This window comes from Rhinatrema bivittatum, chromosome 2 (genome assembly GCF_901001135.1).
Source record: "Rhinatrema bivittatum chromosome 2, aRhiBiv1.1, whole genome shotgun sequence".
NCBI lineage: Eukaryota > Metazoa > Chordata > Amphibia > Gymnophiona > Rhinatrematidae > Rhinatrema > Rhinatrema bivittatum.
This window is the reverse complement of record NC_042616.1, coordinates 310926493-310945726: the sequence shown is the minus strand read 5'-3', so window position 1 is coordinate 310945726 and position 19234 is coordinate 310926493. Positions and strand designations below refer to the sequence as shown.

At 45.9% G+C, this 19234-nt stretch overlaps 1 protein-coding gene across 1 annotated transcript in view; it reads right to left on the bottom strand.

Moving 5' to 3' along the window:
• The window catches only part of DCLK3 (doublecortin like kinase 3), a 75241-nt gene extending 56241 nt beyond the window's left edge, over positions 1–19000 (bottom strand). Inside the window, exon 1 of the mRNA XM_029589709.1 lies at positions 18689–19000. Coding sequence (XP_029445569.1) covers positions 18689–18752 — 64 coding nt within the window. The 5' untranslated portion in view covers positions 18753–19000. The remainder of the gene's footprint in view (positions 1–18688) is intronic.
• Between the last annotated feature and the right edge of the window lie 234 nt (positions 19001–19234).

Sequence of the window (19234 nt, the reverse complement as noted above, 5' to 3'; positions counted from 1 at the left end):
TAGCTTGCTAGGCAGCATCAACCATGCAACAGTAAGGGCTCACTTCCATGACATCTCCTCATTTAATTCTGGATTATTATTCACAGTTATAATTAAAAGCCCCAATACTCAAAAAAGCTGAACGCTATTTATCCAGATAAGTAGCAATTTATCTGCCTCGGCCTTGTCACCGCACCCTGTAGTGGGAGTGACGCACCTGGCTCCCGATTCTGGCTGAACGCCGCCTCTGCCATCCATACAGCAGAGGAGTGCCGCCAATGCTATCATGATCTTTGTGGCCCATGGGCCACCGACCTCCATCCCTGCTCCTGCATGCAGGTTTCACCTTAGGCGTGCACGCACATGCCATAGCCCCAGATTTAAAAGGCCCACAGTAGGAAATGTTGCAATGCCTCCCGATGATGTCACCTCCTGCCAGCCCTATAAAAGGGCTCTTCAGACTTTCCTCCTGGCCTTCACAAAGGTCTGCTGGTGCTTTCAAGGTCCTCCATGTTTCCTGTTTTATGTTGCTGGTCTCCTGGTTCCTATAGTCTTTTTGTCTTGTTCCCGAATCCAAGTCTTCACTTTGTTCCTGATTCCAAGCCTTTGCCCTGTCTAGAGTATTCGTTGCTGGTTCAAGTCTTTGAAAGTCCTTCCTTGGTTTTAAAGTTTGAGTCTGAGTTCCAAATTCCTGAATCCAAAGTCTGAATCAGAGTTCTTGATTCTGAGTTCCTAGTCCGAGTTCCTGAGTCTGAGTCTGAATCCGAGTTACTGTGTCCTGTCCCTGGTCTTTAGAGTTCTTGGTCCAGCTTTCGTCTTGTTCTAAGGCTTTGAGTCCAGCGCTTGCGCCACTATTGGCATGGACCGTGGCCAGCCCCAGGGTTGTGCAGTGTGTGCAGCGGTGCTGAACTGTCTCAGAGCATTCATCTTGTTCCAAGTCTTGAGCCTTCATCTTGTCCAGCCTCCATCTGTCCTCATGTTCAAACCACTTCCAAGTGGCAGTCCAAAAGGGCTTTCGAGTGGCCGGAGGGCTACCCCAGAGACCAGCTTGGGTTACTGGTTCTCAGTTCCTGGAGTGTGTTGGACATCCAAGTGTTCCTGTTCCAAGCCAAGAGTGTTCCTGTTCCAAGTCTAGAGAGTTTCCTGTTAAAGCCAGCCTGTGCCCGGATGCCCTCGCCCACCAGCAGCATGAACCACGGCCAGCCCCGTAGTTGTGCAGGTCGCGTCGCAGTACAGGGGCTCATGCTCTCGAGAGCCCATTCTGCACTCGCAACAATTACAAATCTACAAGTATACTAAAAACATCCATGTGTACTTTTGGAGCTCCCACCACATAGTTTACATAATGCTAGTATAAATCTCCCCTTTCCAGGAGAAAGGTGATATAGAAATAGAAGCATGTAAAGATCCTAGATGCCATAAATGACCTATTCATGCAGCAGCTGATCATGGAACCAACAAACCTGTTCCTAGTAATCTATAACTTATCATTTAAAAAAGCTACAGCACCTGAATAATACTGAAGGGTAGGCAATGGATTTTCAGAAGGCATTTGATAAAGCCCTTCATGAGATACATTCAGGAAATTAAAAAGTCATGGGAGGGGAGGCTGTATCCTATTGTGGATTATTAACTGGTAATTAATTCCCATGGTGCTCTTATCTCCTCTCATGGCTTTCAAATCCATCTTTATGTTGTTTCCCAGATTTATCTTTTTACACCAAAAATTTCAAAAGGAATCCAGTCCCAAATCTAGCCTGCTCGTCTGACATTGCTGCCTGGATGTTGCACTGCCACCTTAAACTCAACATGTCCAAGACAGAACTATTTTATCTTTCCCTCTAAGCCTACTTCCTTTCCTCCCCCTTTCTCTATTTCTGTGGATAACACTGCTATCCTCCCAGCCCCGTCAGCCTGTAACCCTGGGGCCATCCTCGACTCTTCTCTCTCCTTCTCCACACATATCCAAAACAGTATTAAAATTTATTGTTTCTTTCTCTGTAGCACCACCAAAATCCATCTCCTCCTTTCTAAACACACTACCAGAACCCTTATGTTGCATGGTGGACCCCTTGCCAAGACAAGTTTGGCTATCTATAGGAGGAGACCTCCTGTAGGTCCTTGTCGTCAGAGGCGGGTATGCTCGGCATGGAAAGCCAACAGGACCTTCACCAATACCAGCCCTCGCTCCCCGCAGATTGAGCCCTTGGGTACCGGGGCCGGCTGGACTTAGGCGTGGGTCTCCAGATGAAGATGAATCCCACGACGACAGCAGACAGAATCAGGCATACCAGAGGTCAGGGCAGGCGGCAAGCAGCAGTATCCGGAAGGAGGCCAAAGGTCAGGGCAGGTGGCGATCAGGAAGAACCAAAGAACAGGCAGATGGGCAGGGCAGGCAGCAGACAAGACGAGATCCAGGAACATACTGAAGTCAGAACCAGAAGAACAGTCACGGAGTAGAAGGAGCAGAGGCCAGGAACACGAAAGCAAAGCAGGAACTGGAACATGAAGCTGGATCAGGAACACGGAGCAAGATCAGGAACATACAGAGCAATCAACATCTCTGAGGCAGAGTGGGACCTGTTGCTGGGGCAAGATCTGACAGACAGAGCTTGCCTTAAATAGGAGCAAGTTGCTGACATCATCCGTGAGGGCTGGCAGCCCTTCCTTGCCGTGGGTCCTTTAAATAACCAAAGAAGGTGTGCTCCTAGAGGCCAGGATGCTAGGAGCGAATGGCAGCGGCACTCTCTGCCATGAAGGAAGCTGCAGTCTGCGGCCTGCACCGCGGGGAGCAGCAGTGGCACATGAGGCCGTAACAACAGGAAGCAGTACCAACAGCGTCTCCCCACTGCCGCCAGGGAGCCCGGACCCGTTCCGCTGTGGTGGTGCGTCACTGGGTGACCATGACCGGTCACCTTAATACCTTATCCACTATCTCATCATTTCCTGCTTAGACTTCTGCAATCTGCTCCTCACAGGTCTCTTGGCAAATCATCTCTCTTCATCTAAAATTCAGCTGTGTGACTGACTTTCCTTTCATCAAAGAAGCTAAACCCATATAACCCTTCTTCTCAAGTCACTACATTTTCTCCTTATCCTTTTTCACAAACAGTTCAAGCTCCTCTTACTCATCTTCACTCTGCAGCTCCTCACTAGCTCTCCTCAGTTATTTCTCCCTACACCCCTCCTTGTGAACTCCATTCAACTGGCAAATCACTTGTCTATGCCCTACTCCTCTACCACCAACTCCAGACTCCATGCTTTCCATCTTGCTGCACTATATGCTTGGAATAGACTTCCCAAGTTAATGTGTCATGCTTCCTTTATTGCCTTATTCATATCAGGTCAAAAAAACTCACATTTTTAGGCTGTTTTTAAATCTTAACCCCTTATTCCTCCTTACAGCCTTATTGATTTTAACCATTTTCTTAATAAGTGAAAGTCTCAGTCTTTTGCCCTGTATGCTTGTCTTGAGATTGTAAGCTCTATTAAACATACATAGAAACATAGAAATGACAGCAGAAAAAGACCAAACAGCCCATCCAGTCTGCCCAGCAAGCTCCCACACTTATTTTCCCATACTTATCTGTTTCACCAACCTCCAAGTTCAGGGTCCTTGTTGGTAACTGTTTGATCCGAATCTCCTGCCATCCCCGGCCGTTGATGCAGAGAGTAATGTTGGAGTTGCATCCAAGATAAAGCATAAGGCTTAATGATTAAGGGTAGTAACTGCCGCATCAAGCAAGTAATCCCGATGCTTGTTTACCCAGGTTGCACAGATCAATGCCTTGTTGGATGTTGTCTGAATGTAAATCCTCTTTTCCACATGTCCCCTTGCAGTTGAAGCAGAGAGCAATGTTAGAGTTCCATTAACCATGTGAAGGCTTATTGAGTAAGGGTAGTAATCACCAGGTAGTGGCCACTATTCCAGCAAGCCACCCCCATGGCTCTTCTCTTCATTCCCATCCTCTAGCCTTTATGGATCCACAGTGTTTATCCCATGAACCTTTGAAATCCTTCACAGTTTTAGTCTTCACCACTTCTTCCGGAAGGGCATTCCAGGCATCCACCACCCTCTCCGTGAAGAAGTACTTTCTGACAGGGACTGACTCTTAAATGTATTCGTACAGTGCTGTGTACATCCAGTAATTGTATAGAAGTGATTATTATTAGCAATAGTAGTACAGTAAATAAGGGAAGTTATTTCCCATCAAATAATATTAAACCAACCTCCACGAGATTTCAAAAAACAGAAGAAAGTACTTTTTCACATGCTAAACAATCAAGCTGTGAAATCTGCTGCCAATGGATGTTATCAAGGTGACTAGAACAGCAGTGGTTTAAAAGAGGTTTAAACAAGTGCCGGGAGGAAAAGTCCATAAACAACCATTAGCCAGGCAGATTTGGGAAAGCCATTGCTTATCTCTGGGAGCGAGCAACATGAGTACCCAGGTTTTTTGGAACCTGCTGAGTACTCATGACCTGAATTGGCCACCTTCGAAGACAGGATGCTGGCCTCAATGGACCACAAAAAGATGCATGAATTGAGTAGTGTCCATTTAACAGTTTATTTTAGGAAGCCCCCGAGGGAGGCAGGCAGCCCATCTGCCAAAACACTGCAGTGCTGAGCATTTGGGCATTGTCGTATTGCCAACTGAATGTTCACAACTAAAGATAAGTACTGGAGCTTTTGAATTTTTCTATTTTTTGTTCACTAGTTTTTAAAAAATATCATATTTGGGATGTGAAATAAAGCTGATGGAGTGGTAAATGATTTTTTGTTTTAGATTTATATTCCACTTTTCACACTTTTTTCAGTGCTTCAAAGTGGATTACATTCAGGTACTGGAGGTATTTCCCTATCCCTAGAGAGCTTATAATCTAAGTTTGTATCTGAGGCAATGGAGAGTAAAGTGACTTGCCGAAGGTCACAAGGAGTGACAGCAGGACTTGAACCCTGGTCTATAGCCCACTGCTTTAACCACTAGGCTCCTCCTCCCCTCCACTTGACTGCTGATTTGTGAGTCTGTTGAAGCCCATTGCGGGGCACGAGACAGTAGATTTAATTTATCAGCTCTCATTATATTCAGATACCACGTGAGTGTTCATTATTGTGGAAATCTCATGTGCTGACATTTTATAAGGAAGGTGCCCTCATTTTTTCTATTTGATATCTTATAATCTTGCATGTTCCCTTTCTGTTGAAGACACACAATGACAGCAGCAGAAGGTGGAAAAGAGTTGCCACAGTCCTAACTCCAGCAAAGGAAGAAAGGGAGCAGCAACAGGCCCTGTTTCACCACCATCACCATCCTCTCAGGACTTGAGCAGATGTTGAGGGTGTAGGCTTGAGCTATACTTTGTTTGTTTCTGTAAATATATTCTTATCTTTCTTCTATTTCTAGTGTGTGCCAGCTAATGGATGTACTGTTTTGTGTTCTGCTATGTTGTGTGGGGTGGAAAGGAGACGTACAAGTAATACATGTCAATCAGATTGTGTGCCTCAGGAATTAATGTATGTACCTATTAAGTAACTGTCTCTATTGTAATTGGTGTTGTAACCTTGCATGCAGCACCTCCGGCAGAGCATCCCACACACCGTGCCGCATGCAAGGGCCCTGTCTAAAATTTCCTGCACTCCAGAGCCCTTTTTAGAGGTCCTGCAGCTGGGACTTCCTGTGGAGCTGGCTGATGACATCATGCCCTGACCAGGTAGAAAAGGAAGCCCTCTGCAATCAGCCAACGCCTCAGCGACAAGTCGTCCAGTGTTCTCCGTTGGTACTACATTGCTACCGTTCCTGCTTTGTCCAGCCTTGCCTTGCTTCTGCTCCGCCCTGCCTTGCCTCTCTTCTCCATCCTGCCTTGCCTCCCAGTCAGCCTTTCCTCTAACTGTTCTCCTGTTGCTGACCCAGCCTGCCTTTAGACTCTGCTTGATATCCACCAGCCCTGACCTTTTGCCTGCCCCACGATTCTGCTTAATCTCCACCTGCCCTGGCCTCTACCCGTGCCTCAGCTCTGCCCGTGGCGAATCAATTGCCACCTATCGGAACTAAATCTGGGCTTGCCCTGGGGCTTGGTTGCGCTAATCTGACAGCGGTCCTAAGGGTTCAGTCTGTTGAACCTGATAGGTGTATTGTTTTATTATGTTGTACTTTGCTGATATCTTATTTGGACTGGCAGAGTATAAATGACAATAAATAAATAAATAAAATCTAGTGAAGTAATTTGAATAAGTCAGTCATGCTTGCTAGTGCAGCTGTGCAGCATGACTGTACTATATGGGGTAGATTCTTAAAAACTACGCCCGCGCAAACAAAATCCAGGGTCAGCGTGCGCAAGGCTGCGCAAAATCGGCAGCCTGCGTGCGCCGAGCCGCGCAGCCTGCCTCCATTCCTTCCCCTCCCCCGCACCTTCCCCTCCCTAACCCACCCCTTCCCAGCCCCTATCTAAACTCCCCCCTACCTTTGTTCGAAAAGTTACGCCTGCCTAAGGCAGGCTTAACTCGCACGCGATTCCCCGGCCCGGGAGCGGTTTCGGAGGCCTCGGCCACGCCCCCAAAACGCCCTCGGGCCGGAACCAAGCCTGTGGCCCCGCCCCCGGATGACCCGCCACCGCGACATGCCCCCCAGGAAAGCCCCGGGATTTACGCGCATCCCGGGGCTGGTGCGCGCCGCCGAACCTATTCAACATAGGCTCGGCGCGTGCAGGGGGAGCTAGGGGCAGGTTTACATGCGTACCCGTTTGAAAATCTGCCCCTATGTGTCTTTTGACTTTCCTATGTTTGGGGATACATATTCCTATGAATGTGATCAGTGTGTTAGAGAAGATGAGTCACAGATTATTTGGAAAAGGGTTTGAATATATGTATAATGTGTGGCGTGCAAGTGTGAGTATGTATTAGGACAGGGGTAGGCAATCTGGTCGTGTTTTCAGATATCCAAACTGAACATTTACAAAATGCATCTGAATGCACTGTCTCCATTACAGACAACATCCCATGCATATTAATTGTGGATATCCTGAAAACCTGACTGGCTTGAGACATTCAAGGACTTGAGTTGCCTGTAAGAGAGAGAAAAATGTAAATACTAGAAAATATGAAGTAAAGGTTTTGTCATATTTTGTCTCTATGGTAAAAATGCTTAGTACTCGGCCCTTAGACTAAGATAAGAGACATGTAAACTATTCTATAGGACAGTGATGGCTAACCTATGACACGCGTGTCAGAGGTGACACGCTGAGACGTTTTTGCTGACACGCGCAGCGTTTCATGGACTATCGGGAATGTTTTGTTTTTTTATCGGCTGTGCCGAGCCTTTAAAATTTGTTTTTTAGTATCCCCCCACCCCCCGGACCCCCCTCCCCCCCCCCCCCCCCCCCCAATACCCCCAGGCGCAGGGAGGCTCATGCGGCGCAGCGATAGGCAGGGCCGTGGTGAGGCTCACGTCACCACGGCCCGAAGAAAAAGATCGCATTTAAACGCGCTGATGCTCCTCCTCCTTCCTGCCTGTGTGGCCCCAGAAGTAAATATTGCCGGAGCCATGTGGGCAGGAAGGAGGAGAAGCATCAGCGCGTGCAGAAGAGGAGCAGCACTTGCGCTTACAGGAAGTGGTCAGCTTGTATGGCTATCCAAGATGACAGGACAGGAACCTTTCTGACACACAGATTTTCTCTTCAATATACACATTTAAACATTTAGATATGATGGGGGAAAAAAAGATCACAAGACCTTCCGTACCAACTAATTCAACTTTACAATCCCTACCACTCCCTAAGAGTCTCTCTGTGTTTATCCCACACCTTGAATACAGATACTGTCCTGGTCTCCGCCACCTTCACAGGAAGACTGCTCTATGCATCCACCACCCTCTCTGTAAAGAAACATTTCCTTAGATTACGCCGGAGTCTGCCCCCCTTTCACCCTCATCCCATGACCCTCAGCTCTACAGCCTCCTTTCCTTTAAATGAGGCCTACCTCCTGTGCAGGTTTACATTTACAGTAGATGCTCTTGGTCAGCCTCATCCTTTTAACTACTGTGCCCGTGAGGAATTCACACGGCTTGCCACTGTGGAACAGTTGTAATCTGTAGGATGTAACATAAGTCCGGAGAATGGCAATGACTTCTATCTCACTGTAAATAATTGAGTTGCAACAGGGTGGACAGAATGTGGATGGGGAGTGACAGGAGAGAAGACAGGACGAAGCCAGGTAACAGAAGTCTCCTGAAAGATCTTCCCTCTGATGGAAACAAATCTGATTACAGGCATCCGTTTACAGGGAGTAAATTTTACATAGGCTGCGTGCACCTACGGAGCCTGGGGGCGACGTGATGCCGCTGACAGCTGCTAACACCAAATGAGCTGCAGGCAAAACCCGCCCACCTTCTCAGGAAGGTGGGATAATTTCATTCAGATTTAAAACTGTAATGAAATTCCTTCTTATTTTATCCAGCGAGAATAACACAGGTGAAACGAGAGGGTTTGGTTGGTTTTTTTTTTAGTCAAAAGAGTCTGTACAACCACTCCCAGGAAAAAAGAACAACCTGAAATTATATTTGCTGCGGTTAGAAACTCTTCTGTCTGATCACAGAAAAGCGGGCAGCACACGGGGCAAAAGTCAAAAGCACACATTTTGAGCCCTGTGTTCAGCATCACCAGTTCTGAAGCATGGGCCTAATCAGAAATGAAACTGCTAGTGAGCTCCGCAAAGACTCTGGGCACCTTATTCAAATACAAACACTAGAACAACCAGGACAGGGCTGGATGTAGCTGCACTTTTGTCATGATGGTGTTGCAAGCCTCCACGAAAGGGGAAGCCCCAGTGGCCCTAATTCCTCCCTGAATGATACCACAGCAACAGTACTGGGGATATGTAAGCACGTTAACGCGCCACACGTTGCTTTTCTGGTCATCAGCGAGAAAGAATGAGTTTAATTCCTCTAGAGATAGATCATCAGGTCAAACCCGGGAGGTGCTGGGATCTTGCTGTTCGGCGCACTTCAGTACATCAGCCTTTGTGTCTGGTAATGAGGGAAGAAACCCAGGTCCCTATTAAGTCAATTTGTAGTTGCTTCCAAGTAGCTGGATCATTTTAATTTCAGACGTCCTGCATTCCTGGGCAGTTTTCACAATTTCTGTCCAGTATCATGATCAAAAGGCCACTGATGAATGGTCTGGCCCGGAAAGATGGTCTCACACAGCATCACCTTGCTGCTCTTCTCTGTGAAGCATTATCTTGTCTGGGTGAGTGAAGGTCTATTCTTGTTTTTTTGTCTTTACCTTCTGACCTTCTTCACCAAATTGAACGTTCGTCTTCACAATTTCAACTTTGGATAATATATAGCACATTAATAGAAGATCATAAATATGATCCCTCTATGCTGAATGTCTTTCCCATGTACTCGTTCTGTGGTGATATGACGAAGGGAGCACAGCTTTTGAAAACTAGTCACTAATATATTATGTTAATTCAATAAAAAAAAAGGTTTCCCCTACAGCTTGCTGCTTGGCTTTTATTTTTATGTATCCGTAGTTCAAATCTTTGTGCCGTAACCACTAGACAAGTCAGTGCAAAGGTAGTATACAGTTATGGCAGCACCAGCCATGGGAAGACCACTCTCTGCCAGCATGGAAATAAAACAGCATAAACCAGCGATTAGTGCAATGAATGAGAGGGTGCTCATTCATTAGGCCGTTTTCCCTTCTCACCAGAGAGGCTGACAGACATATGCACAGATACACACTAAGTACTTTTCATAGATCGTTTAAAATCTATAGGCCAGCTGTGTAGTTGAAGGCTATTTGTACTACATTTGCTTGGAGTCATGCGCTGGCACAATTTTAAAAACAGAAAATTGTTTGACGAAGGATTTTAATTTCCTGCAGCTTCAGGAAGGGGGAAAAAAACCCCAGTTCCACAGAGATAACTGTGCAAACTCTTCTGCAGGAAGCACTGAGGGACTTTCGGCCAGTTCCTAAAAATGCAGCCCTGTTGGGCAAAGATCCCACCATGCTTTGGGTAGGCAATTTTTGGTGGATTTTTCTTCCCCTTTCTAAAGCCACAGGAAATGAAATCCCTTGGCAAACACATTGCATTTTCGAACTTCTGCCAGCCTACTGAATTTTTTCCCTGAAACTTAAATTTGGCCTTCAGTCTCATATTTTGAATAGAGAAGGTCTAGTTATCTCCCCTGCTCCCCTTCCTCAGCAATGCTACCAGGGGAGAGCCTGAACTTGCCAGATCTCCGAAGTGAAACAGGCTCAGATTTGGCTAGCAACCTACTGCAATTGGAAGACCACGGAGGAAGGCTGGGATGTTGTGGGCTGGAGAAGGCAGAAAGTGCAGCCACTGCAGCGTCCTGCCAAAAATGTCACAGTCACTGTGCTTGCCAAAATCTACCACAGCCAAATGACTCGCCACCACTGTGTACAGACAGCAGGCATGTCAATATTTATAAAATCTGATTTTTTTTTTTTTATTCTGAATGGAATACTGGGAAAGGGAAACTCTTGGTTTGGAAGCTACTCGCTTCTCTGATCAGCAGTGCATCCTTTTCTTTGCAATCTTATCTTTCTGCATAGTGCAGAGAGGAAATGACAGAAGGAGATAATTAAGAAGACAAGCAGTTTCCAGAAACTGATTACACACATTACCATCAGAGCACAGATGCTAAAGGTAAAAAAAACAAACAAAAAACCCAATGATTTGGCTCCAGGCCATAGCATGGTCAGTAGTAATCTGGAATAAAATTACCATTTTTAGTTTACATTCATTACATCAGGTAGAAAAGAAACAGCATGGGACCTAGTTACAACAGAGACATTCCCTTCCTGATTTTCAAATGGCATCCCCCTGAAATAACTTTTGGTAGGCAGTACTGTGCAAAACATAATTATGAGATGCACATTTCCCAAAGCTGACAGAGGAAATAAAAGCCAACAAAAACGAAAAACTCAGCACAATCCTAGAAGAAAGGAGAGAAACAGCAGCTAGAGGAGCGAAATGTGCCATATCCTGTCAGCAGGCCAGAAATGTAATCTGACCAGGGACAGTACCTCCACAATCCTGGAACTGTCTGTCTTACTGTCTTTTCTAAACTTTGTAAAGCTGAGTACCTAAACGCACCCTAAATTAGACCCCTATTTTCAGCCAAAACTAGAAGCCTACATTTTCACCTGAAAATTCACATACATTTAGAAGCCTAAAACTTAGGGTCCTAAATTTAGACCTGCTAGTCAAGTGCCTAGATTTAATCCCCTAAATTAGGTGCCTATCGCTGAAAATAAGTACTAAGCTCCTAACTGTATTTCCTCACCTTAACTCCATCCCTGTAACCAGCTGCTATTTAGGATGCTAAATAGGACTGTAATGAAACTAGGAGCCTAAATTTAGGCACTCAGCCATAGTGAATTTTAAAAAGGTCAATGTAGGTGACTAACTTCAGAAGTTAGGAGCCTAAACCCTTTGAAAATGGATCCCTTAGTAAATAAGCCTCAGGGTGAGCTCTGATCCGTACTTGTCTGTTAATGTCGTCAGGGCTAGATTTGTTATTATTAGGTCGGTAGGCGAATGTTTAGGCATGCTGTGCCATGAGTGAGGCGCCACTTCAGACTTCCTCCTTTTTCTTTTTTGCCATCTCAGGTTACCCTGAGACTGGGCAGTACTGCTTGCTCCAGGAAGGGACTGCCCATGACCCCTCATCTCTCTCCTCCAGTCACCAGTGATGTTACACATGACTAGCAGCGCCTTCAAGCACCGCACACAGCTTTCCACATTACATCATGTGGTGGAGATGGAGCTGTAGCACCGGCAGAGAGCTCCCTGAGATCGCCAGCGCGCTGTGCTTACATGAAGAACTCTGCCTCTCCCCATCCCCCACCATTGCCCATCAGACTATCTGTGTGTTTGCAAGCTGCTGCAGTCACAGCATCCCTGCCAGGAGTTCTGCCCACCCAACTTGCTGAGTAGGTGAGCTACTGGAGCCAGTCCGCAACACAGAGGACATGAAGGTTAACTGCCAAAGACCAAGACCACTGCGGGAAGGAATACTGTGGGCAAATCCAGGCCCAGACATCCCAAGAAACTCATCCGCCAGCTTGGAGGAGGGCCCGCTGCTGCCCTGATCGAGGACAAACACAGAGAGAGACACAAAGTTCAAAATAGGATAAGAGAGAGTTGGGGGACAAAGGGAAGGAGACAGAAACTGCTGGGGATGAAAGGGGTTCGAGGGAGAAACTGGTAGGGACAAGATGAGGGGAGAGGTTAAGAGAACTTGCAGCTTCTGGTTTTGTCCTACTCACTGCCACATCTTCAGGGGGTACCCCCTGATCTTGAATGAGGATTCCCTTCTCCCCAAATCTTCAGAAGGATCCATCCACCTCTCATCCCTTGCTGTTGGATCATTTTATTTTTACAGAAAGCACAAAAGGTCAGCTGTAGGTGTGTGGAGATGGGATTGAGAGGGCACTGAACATCCAGTGCCTAGGGATAAATCCAACCCTTCTTGTCTTTATTACTGTGAGTTTTGCTCATCTGAGCCTTATACAATGATTGCACATAATTGTTCTTATTCCTGCTATGTTAAAAGCCAGGCTCATAAAGCTGCCATGCAAGGGACCCAGGTTTGATTTCTGAATATGACTCCTGCTCTTTGGTCTAACTGGAACCAAGAATGCTGCAAAGGCAACGTTCACAGCTCCCAGGACAGAGTCCCAGGAGGACTCTTTCTATAGTGGCTAGATTAGAAGAAAGGGGACTATTGAATGAAGGCATTTGTTACCTTTGCAATAACTGGAATGTTGGAAAGAATTATATAAAAGAGACTGATGCCCATCCATTCCTACGGGCAATAACTCTCCAAAAAGGGAGAAAAATTCACCAAATTTGGCATGCAAGAAGAAAATATGAATTTCTCTGACTTTGAAAACCAGAAACATCAGTTCAGTATTTTCAGTGAAATTAACTTCTAAACAAAAATCCCCATTGATTTCAATGGGACAGATACGAGCTGTAGAATATTGACTACCACTCCTTCCAAAAGCCCCACCCCAGACCCACACTCCCACCTTTCCAGCAATTTGGCCCATAGAAACACAGGCAGACAGAGTCAGAGAAAAATAACTGAAGCAGCTAACAAAGGATGGCACCAAACGCCAGTTTCAAAGCAACCTCCTTGAATGTTTCCAAAGTCACACACACACACACATCCCCCCCCCCCCCCCCACACACACACACCATCTACACACATACAGGCCTGGATTTACACACAAGCCTTCTAGGCCAGTGCCTAGGTGAGTTAGATAGTAGGGGTAGTTTTGCAGAAGTCATCTCGATGGAGCACGCAAACAGAGAAAAAACAGTTATGATTTTTTAATAATGAGCTACTGTACATTTAAATGATGCAGTTTTGTGCTTAAGATCACTGAGAAACCTACTGTGTTTCAGCCCACAACCCCTTCCCTTCGTAGCCCTCCCTTCAAAGCTTTGCCCACAGCACAGCTTCCCCCATAGCCCCCCCTTCTTTCAGGGCCCTCCTTTTCACAGCTCATGGCCGCTTTTGCAGCCTACAGATATCCCCTTAGCCTCCCTTCCTAACTTGAAGCCTGAACACTACAAAGTCACACACACAGAGTACAGAATACAAGATGGAGACAAGATCTTAGTCAGAAGATAAGAATACCGCTTAGTGCCAGCTAGCTGCTAGGGAATTAAATTCTGACCTTGAGCAGTTCTGCTTGCAATAGTCAAGCACAGCACTAGTAAAATTACTTGTGCTGAGAACTGAAAAATACCTGACATATGTCCAGAATAGTTTACGGCAGTGGTTCTCAACCTTTTTTCTATTGGGACACACCTGGCAGATGCTTACTGAACACTTGACCATCATGGGGCTAAATGTAAACATATACTTTGCATCCACAGGAACCAGCCTTCCCCCCCCCCCCCCCCCCCCCCCCCCATCACCAAACAATGGATGCAGAGCAGTACTAGGATATTTCAAATACAACTCGCTATATAAAAAAAGATATTCTGATTCTGGTGCTATCTCAGTAACAGAAACACAAACTCCCTTACTATCAGACGCATTGTAATAAACAAAACCTGAAAAAAAAGACAGCACATGTGTAGCAAACCTTCCATAGCATTGCAACACTAATTCCAAAAACTCAAACAGCAATAGCCCTTCCTATGGAAAGGCAGCAGTGCAGCATCAATGCATGGCCTATTGAGAATGACAAAACACAACAAAGATTGATACAAATACCTTCTTACTAGTAAAATACCTCACCTCAGTCACACATACAGATCCGACCTTTACCAAATACAGAATAAAAGACCATAAGTTACAAATGTAGAGACAAAAAATGGAATGGAAACCTCAGAAAGCCACTCTGCAAGAAGTACAAAACTGGAGAGCTAGAAACAGAAATACATATCCCCCTACACTTAGCAAAGTACAAAGAAAGAAGAAATGCACATTCCCAAAATTGACATATTATGGCTCTTGCACCCCGTCACTCCCCTTCCATGCCTCCATCAACCTTCACTTTTCCCAATTACTCCCTTTCAATCATCTGCTCACACTCATATCCCTGCCCAGCAATCCTACCCCCCACATCCTCTTCCCTGTGCTCCCTCTCTCCTCTGCTTGACTCTCCCTACCCTCTTCATCTCAACTCCCTGCCTGCCCAGCTACCCTGACCCCATTTCCCACCCCTTCCTGCTCAGCAGCCCCCACACTCCCTCTCCATTCCGCCATCTTCCCAGCATCCCCAACCTCCTTTCCCCCACCCTCCACAGGGTGAAGAGCTCATCAGCAGCCTCACTCCCAGACTCAGCAGGGGAAGGTAAAGTTTGCATCCCATCAGGCCCAGAACAGCAGAAAATGGCAATGACTCACTTTGATCTGGGTGAAGGAGGAAACAGCCTCCCACTGGGCCAGAAAGAAGAGAAGGAAATGAGAGTCACCTCCCAATGTAAGAGAAGCCAACCAACTCCCACCTGGGCTGATAAGGGGGCAGCCATCGGCTGGCCCTGCGACACCCCTCCCAGGACCTCGTGACATACCAGTGTGTTCCGACACACCTGTTGAGAACCACTGGTTTACAGTAAAACTTTACTTTATTAAGAAATGGATTATGGACACAATACAAACTGCACACAGTATTTACCGACCCTTTTTATAGTGAATAGTGCTTTGTTTGCTATCTGAAATATTATGATTCCTTTTATTTAAATGACAATGATATTTATGCTAATTTGTGTTATTATTTTGGGGTGTCCAACACAATGTGTTTAGGTTTAGGGAATATACAAAGCTAGTGGGCCCACATGTGAGAGAGAGAAAGATCTGGACAAAATGGCAATTAGAGATAGTGAACAAAGAGAAGAAAGTCACCATTTCAGAGCAGACACAATAGCTTTCTTTATCAGTGGCATGGCAATATTTTAGCAGAGCAGGGAAATAAAGAAAATGCCCACAGCGCATGGTGGGCCAAGCAGATTCTCACCAAAAATAAAACCAAACTTGCAAAAGCAGTATAACTAGCACAGCTAAATATGTTTTATTCAAATGATAATTCTGTATAATCCTTTGAAGACTTTTGGACTCCAGTATTTATTGCGTCTGAGATTTTGTTAAAGCCGGTAAATGTTAAAACTCCAGGTGGAAAAATCACCCATGGGACTTTAAACTGCTATATAAAAAAAACAAAACTTGTTGCTGAACCAATTAATCCATTTCCACCAGAGAAATTACACTAATGTGTTATAGAAGCATCATAACTGAAGGCCAGAAAAATTGCTCACTATTTCCATGTATTAAGATGACATTTTCCTTTGTTTTCTTGGCTTGGTCTGACAAACTCTGACCACAGTCCTGATAGTACGTGGAAAGTAGGGCTGCAACAGCAGTATTTGGTTCCACAAGAAGCATGGGATTACTACAGATGCCTATTTAGAACAGGAGTACACCCAAAAGAGTCCTTATTCTGGGGAGAAGCCTGGGGAAAACAAATAAATAAATAAAATCTCCATTTTAACTTCTTGTAACATGTGTGTCCTAGGTGTGAGGCCTGCTCAGCACTGGTGAAATAATGGATGACAATTAATTTTGGCTTCAGGAAGGCCCACACCATGGAATGATTACTGCTTTCCTTACTGGATGCATTGCTTTGCAGTTTGGAACAGGGTAGATCTGGAATTCTTGGGCAGCTGCCTTTGATGCTGTAAGACAAGATGTGCTTCTTTCTCATCTGCAGAACACTGGAGTATCTGGAGCTGTTTTATGTTGGCTTCTTTCTTTCGTGCAGGGCAGGAAACATGCAGTTGGGTGAGCAGTTCTCCTTTTGGTGAGAACTGCTCTCAGGTGTACCCTATCTTCTGTCCTGTTCAAGCGTTACTTAGCTCCCCTCGGGCCTATTCTTAAGGCCCTGGGTGTAATATATTTTATATATGCAGACATCCAACTGTACATTCCTTGTGATGACCAGGGTGTATTTCGAGGGAAGTTGTTTGGTGAATTTATGATTAACAAAAAGTCCTAGTTGACTCAGAATGGATTTGACCCTCTATGTACAGAAAACTAAGCTCTTTTGGGGAGGAAAATGCCCCCCAAGTAGGAATGGTGCTTCACTTTGTTAAGAGGATATATCCTTGCCCATTTTATTTGAAGAACGAAGCTTGTGGATCATTCTTAGACTCACAAGTGATGGTGAAGCTGCAATTTCGTCATTTAGTGAAAGTGGCATTTTACAAACTGAAGATGCCAAAATCTTTAAAGTTTCTTTTGCCAATCAAATTGTTTAGATCTGTGTGGCAAACTTTAGTCTTAGGCCTTCCTGACTAAAGGATTAGCAAGGTGGGATCACATCACCCCAGCTCTCTGTGAGCTGCACTGGCTTCCAATTAAATGGAGGTCCAAATTCAAATTGTTAAACTCCTCCATGTGAATACTCTTGTGCAGTAAGGAATAAAACTGAATTGTACACTCCACTCTGTGTTTACGGTCAGCTGGAACAAGGCTTCTAAAGGTGCCTACCGCGCAAGCTTATAAGCACAAGCAGATACAATCTAAGGCTTTTTCATTTGTACCTCCAACACTGTGGAGCTCATTGCAGTGCAGCTCAGAGACAACATAAAAACATACTGGGTCAGACCAAGAGTCCATCAACTCAATATCCTGTTTCCAACAGTGGCCAATCCAAGTCGCAAATACCTGACTAGTAACTAAACATTAAAAAGATCCCAAGCTATTAATGCTGGTAACAAGCAGTGGCTATTCCTTATTGATTAATAGCAGTTTATGGACATCTCCTCCAGGAACTTATCCAATCCTTTTTTGAACCCAGGTACATTAACTGTCTTATCCACATCCTCTGGCAACAAATTCCAGAGCTTAACTGTGCGTTGAATGGAAAATAATTTCCTTCAATTTGTTTTAAATGTGCTACTTGCTAACTTCATGGCATGCTCCCCTAGTCCTTCTATTATCTGAAAGAGTAAATAAGGATTCACATTTACCTGTTCAAGTCCTTTCATGATTTTGTGGACCTCACCGCCTCTTCTCCAAGCTGAACAACCCTAACCTCTTTAGCCTAGAATGAGCGAAGAATGATTTAAAAATGTTTCAGAAGACAGATCAAGACCATGTTTCTTAAGCAGGCTTTTCCATGATGGTTTTGTTATGGTTTGTTTTTAATATTGTTAGTTTGTTATCTATGTGTTTTATGATGGCTCAATTATTTTTTTCCATATTTTATGACATTGCTGTTTTATTATTTGTTACATTGTTTATGCTGTACATTTTATGATTGTTCTTTTGTGCTGAGCGCTGGCCAAAATTGTTTGGAAGCTGCGGAATATAAGATAAATGAATAAATGAACATTTGACACCCTGTAAATTGCACTGGACAATGGTCCTCACACTCGGCAAGTTCGTGTCAGTTTTTAACAGAAGCGCCGACGCACAGGGACACGACGCCTCCCTTACACACATTTACACGGGAGCAGATTTTGCATAGAGCATTGTTGCTAGTACTTGTTACAGTAATCTTAGATCAGGGTTGCCGACTCATCAAAAAATATTTTACTGACTGCCACTTTTTTTTTTATAGCAAACCTAACTTTTTTTTATGGATATATGTTTTAACGTTGCCATTGTGCGCACAGCTGGACTTGCTATGCCGAGATCCGGCCCCTTTATGCACCAAGATGTTTGTAGTCCTCCTTCCCAAGTATTGCAGCCCAGGGCACCAAAGACTGTTTTTCGTGCCGTTTTCGCACCGACATGCAATCATGTGTATGCATTTGACATTGTTTTCTTTTGGTTTCAATTTTACTGACAGCTGGCAATCCCGCCTTTTGAATCAAACTGGCTGCGAAAATTCAAGAAACGCAAACGACTGAGGAAAGTGAAAGAGGGTGGCAGCCAACAGGAGATTCATCTGTAACAGACATCCACATGGTTTGAGCTTGCCTGAACCACAGGGGAAAGAAAGTTCAGGAAAATATAGAGCAAGGGGTGGGGAGGCAATGATTTAAGGAACGGCAAGGCGCCACCTATGGAACCTGGGGCCTCTCCAAAGTTTTGCAGATTAACTTTTCGTCGGCGCCCCTTAGTCCGAAGGCATCTGCGCCATCTCCGGGGAAACCTGCACAGGGACGGCTACCCCCAATCCCCCCCCCCCCCCCCCGCAACCCCTCACTTACCCCCGCGCTGGCGGCGGACTCCGGCCGCCGGGGCTGCAGCCGCTCCCGCGTGCAGGGCGGGCATGGCCGCCCCCCTCCCCCTCAGCAGCCGGCCGGGCGACTGCGTGCAAGCTGCGGCGGCGATCGCCCTCCCCCCATCCGGGGGGCAGGAGGAGCTCCCGGATCTGCGGTTAGGGCAGGCGGGGGTCGGTTCTCTCTCTCTCTCTCTCTCTCTCTCTCTTCCCCCGCTCGCTGCACGGCTGCACTGCCGCTGCCCGCAGGAGATCCTGCGCCTGCCTCCCCCCGTGGGGGATGCCTGCGAAGGAGCCTGGCAACCGCCCTCCGGCTCACTCAGATACACAGAGAGAGTACAGAGAGAGAGACAGACAGACAGACACACACGCGCGCGCGAGTGCACGCATCCCACACAAACAAGACAACAAGGGCATCGAGACATAAGGAGTGCCCTGCTGGGCCCGGCCTCTGCCTCTGACAGTGGCCGGGGTGGGTCCCAAAAGTACCCGGCAGATCCCCCAAGAGTTGATCCGTTTCTCGTGTCTCACTCCC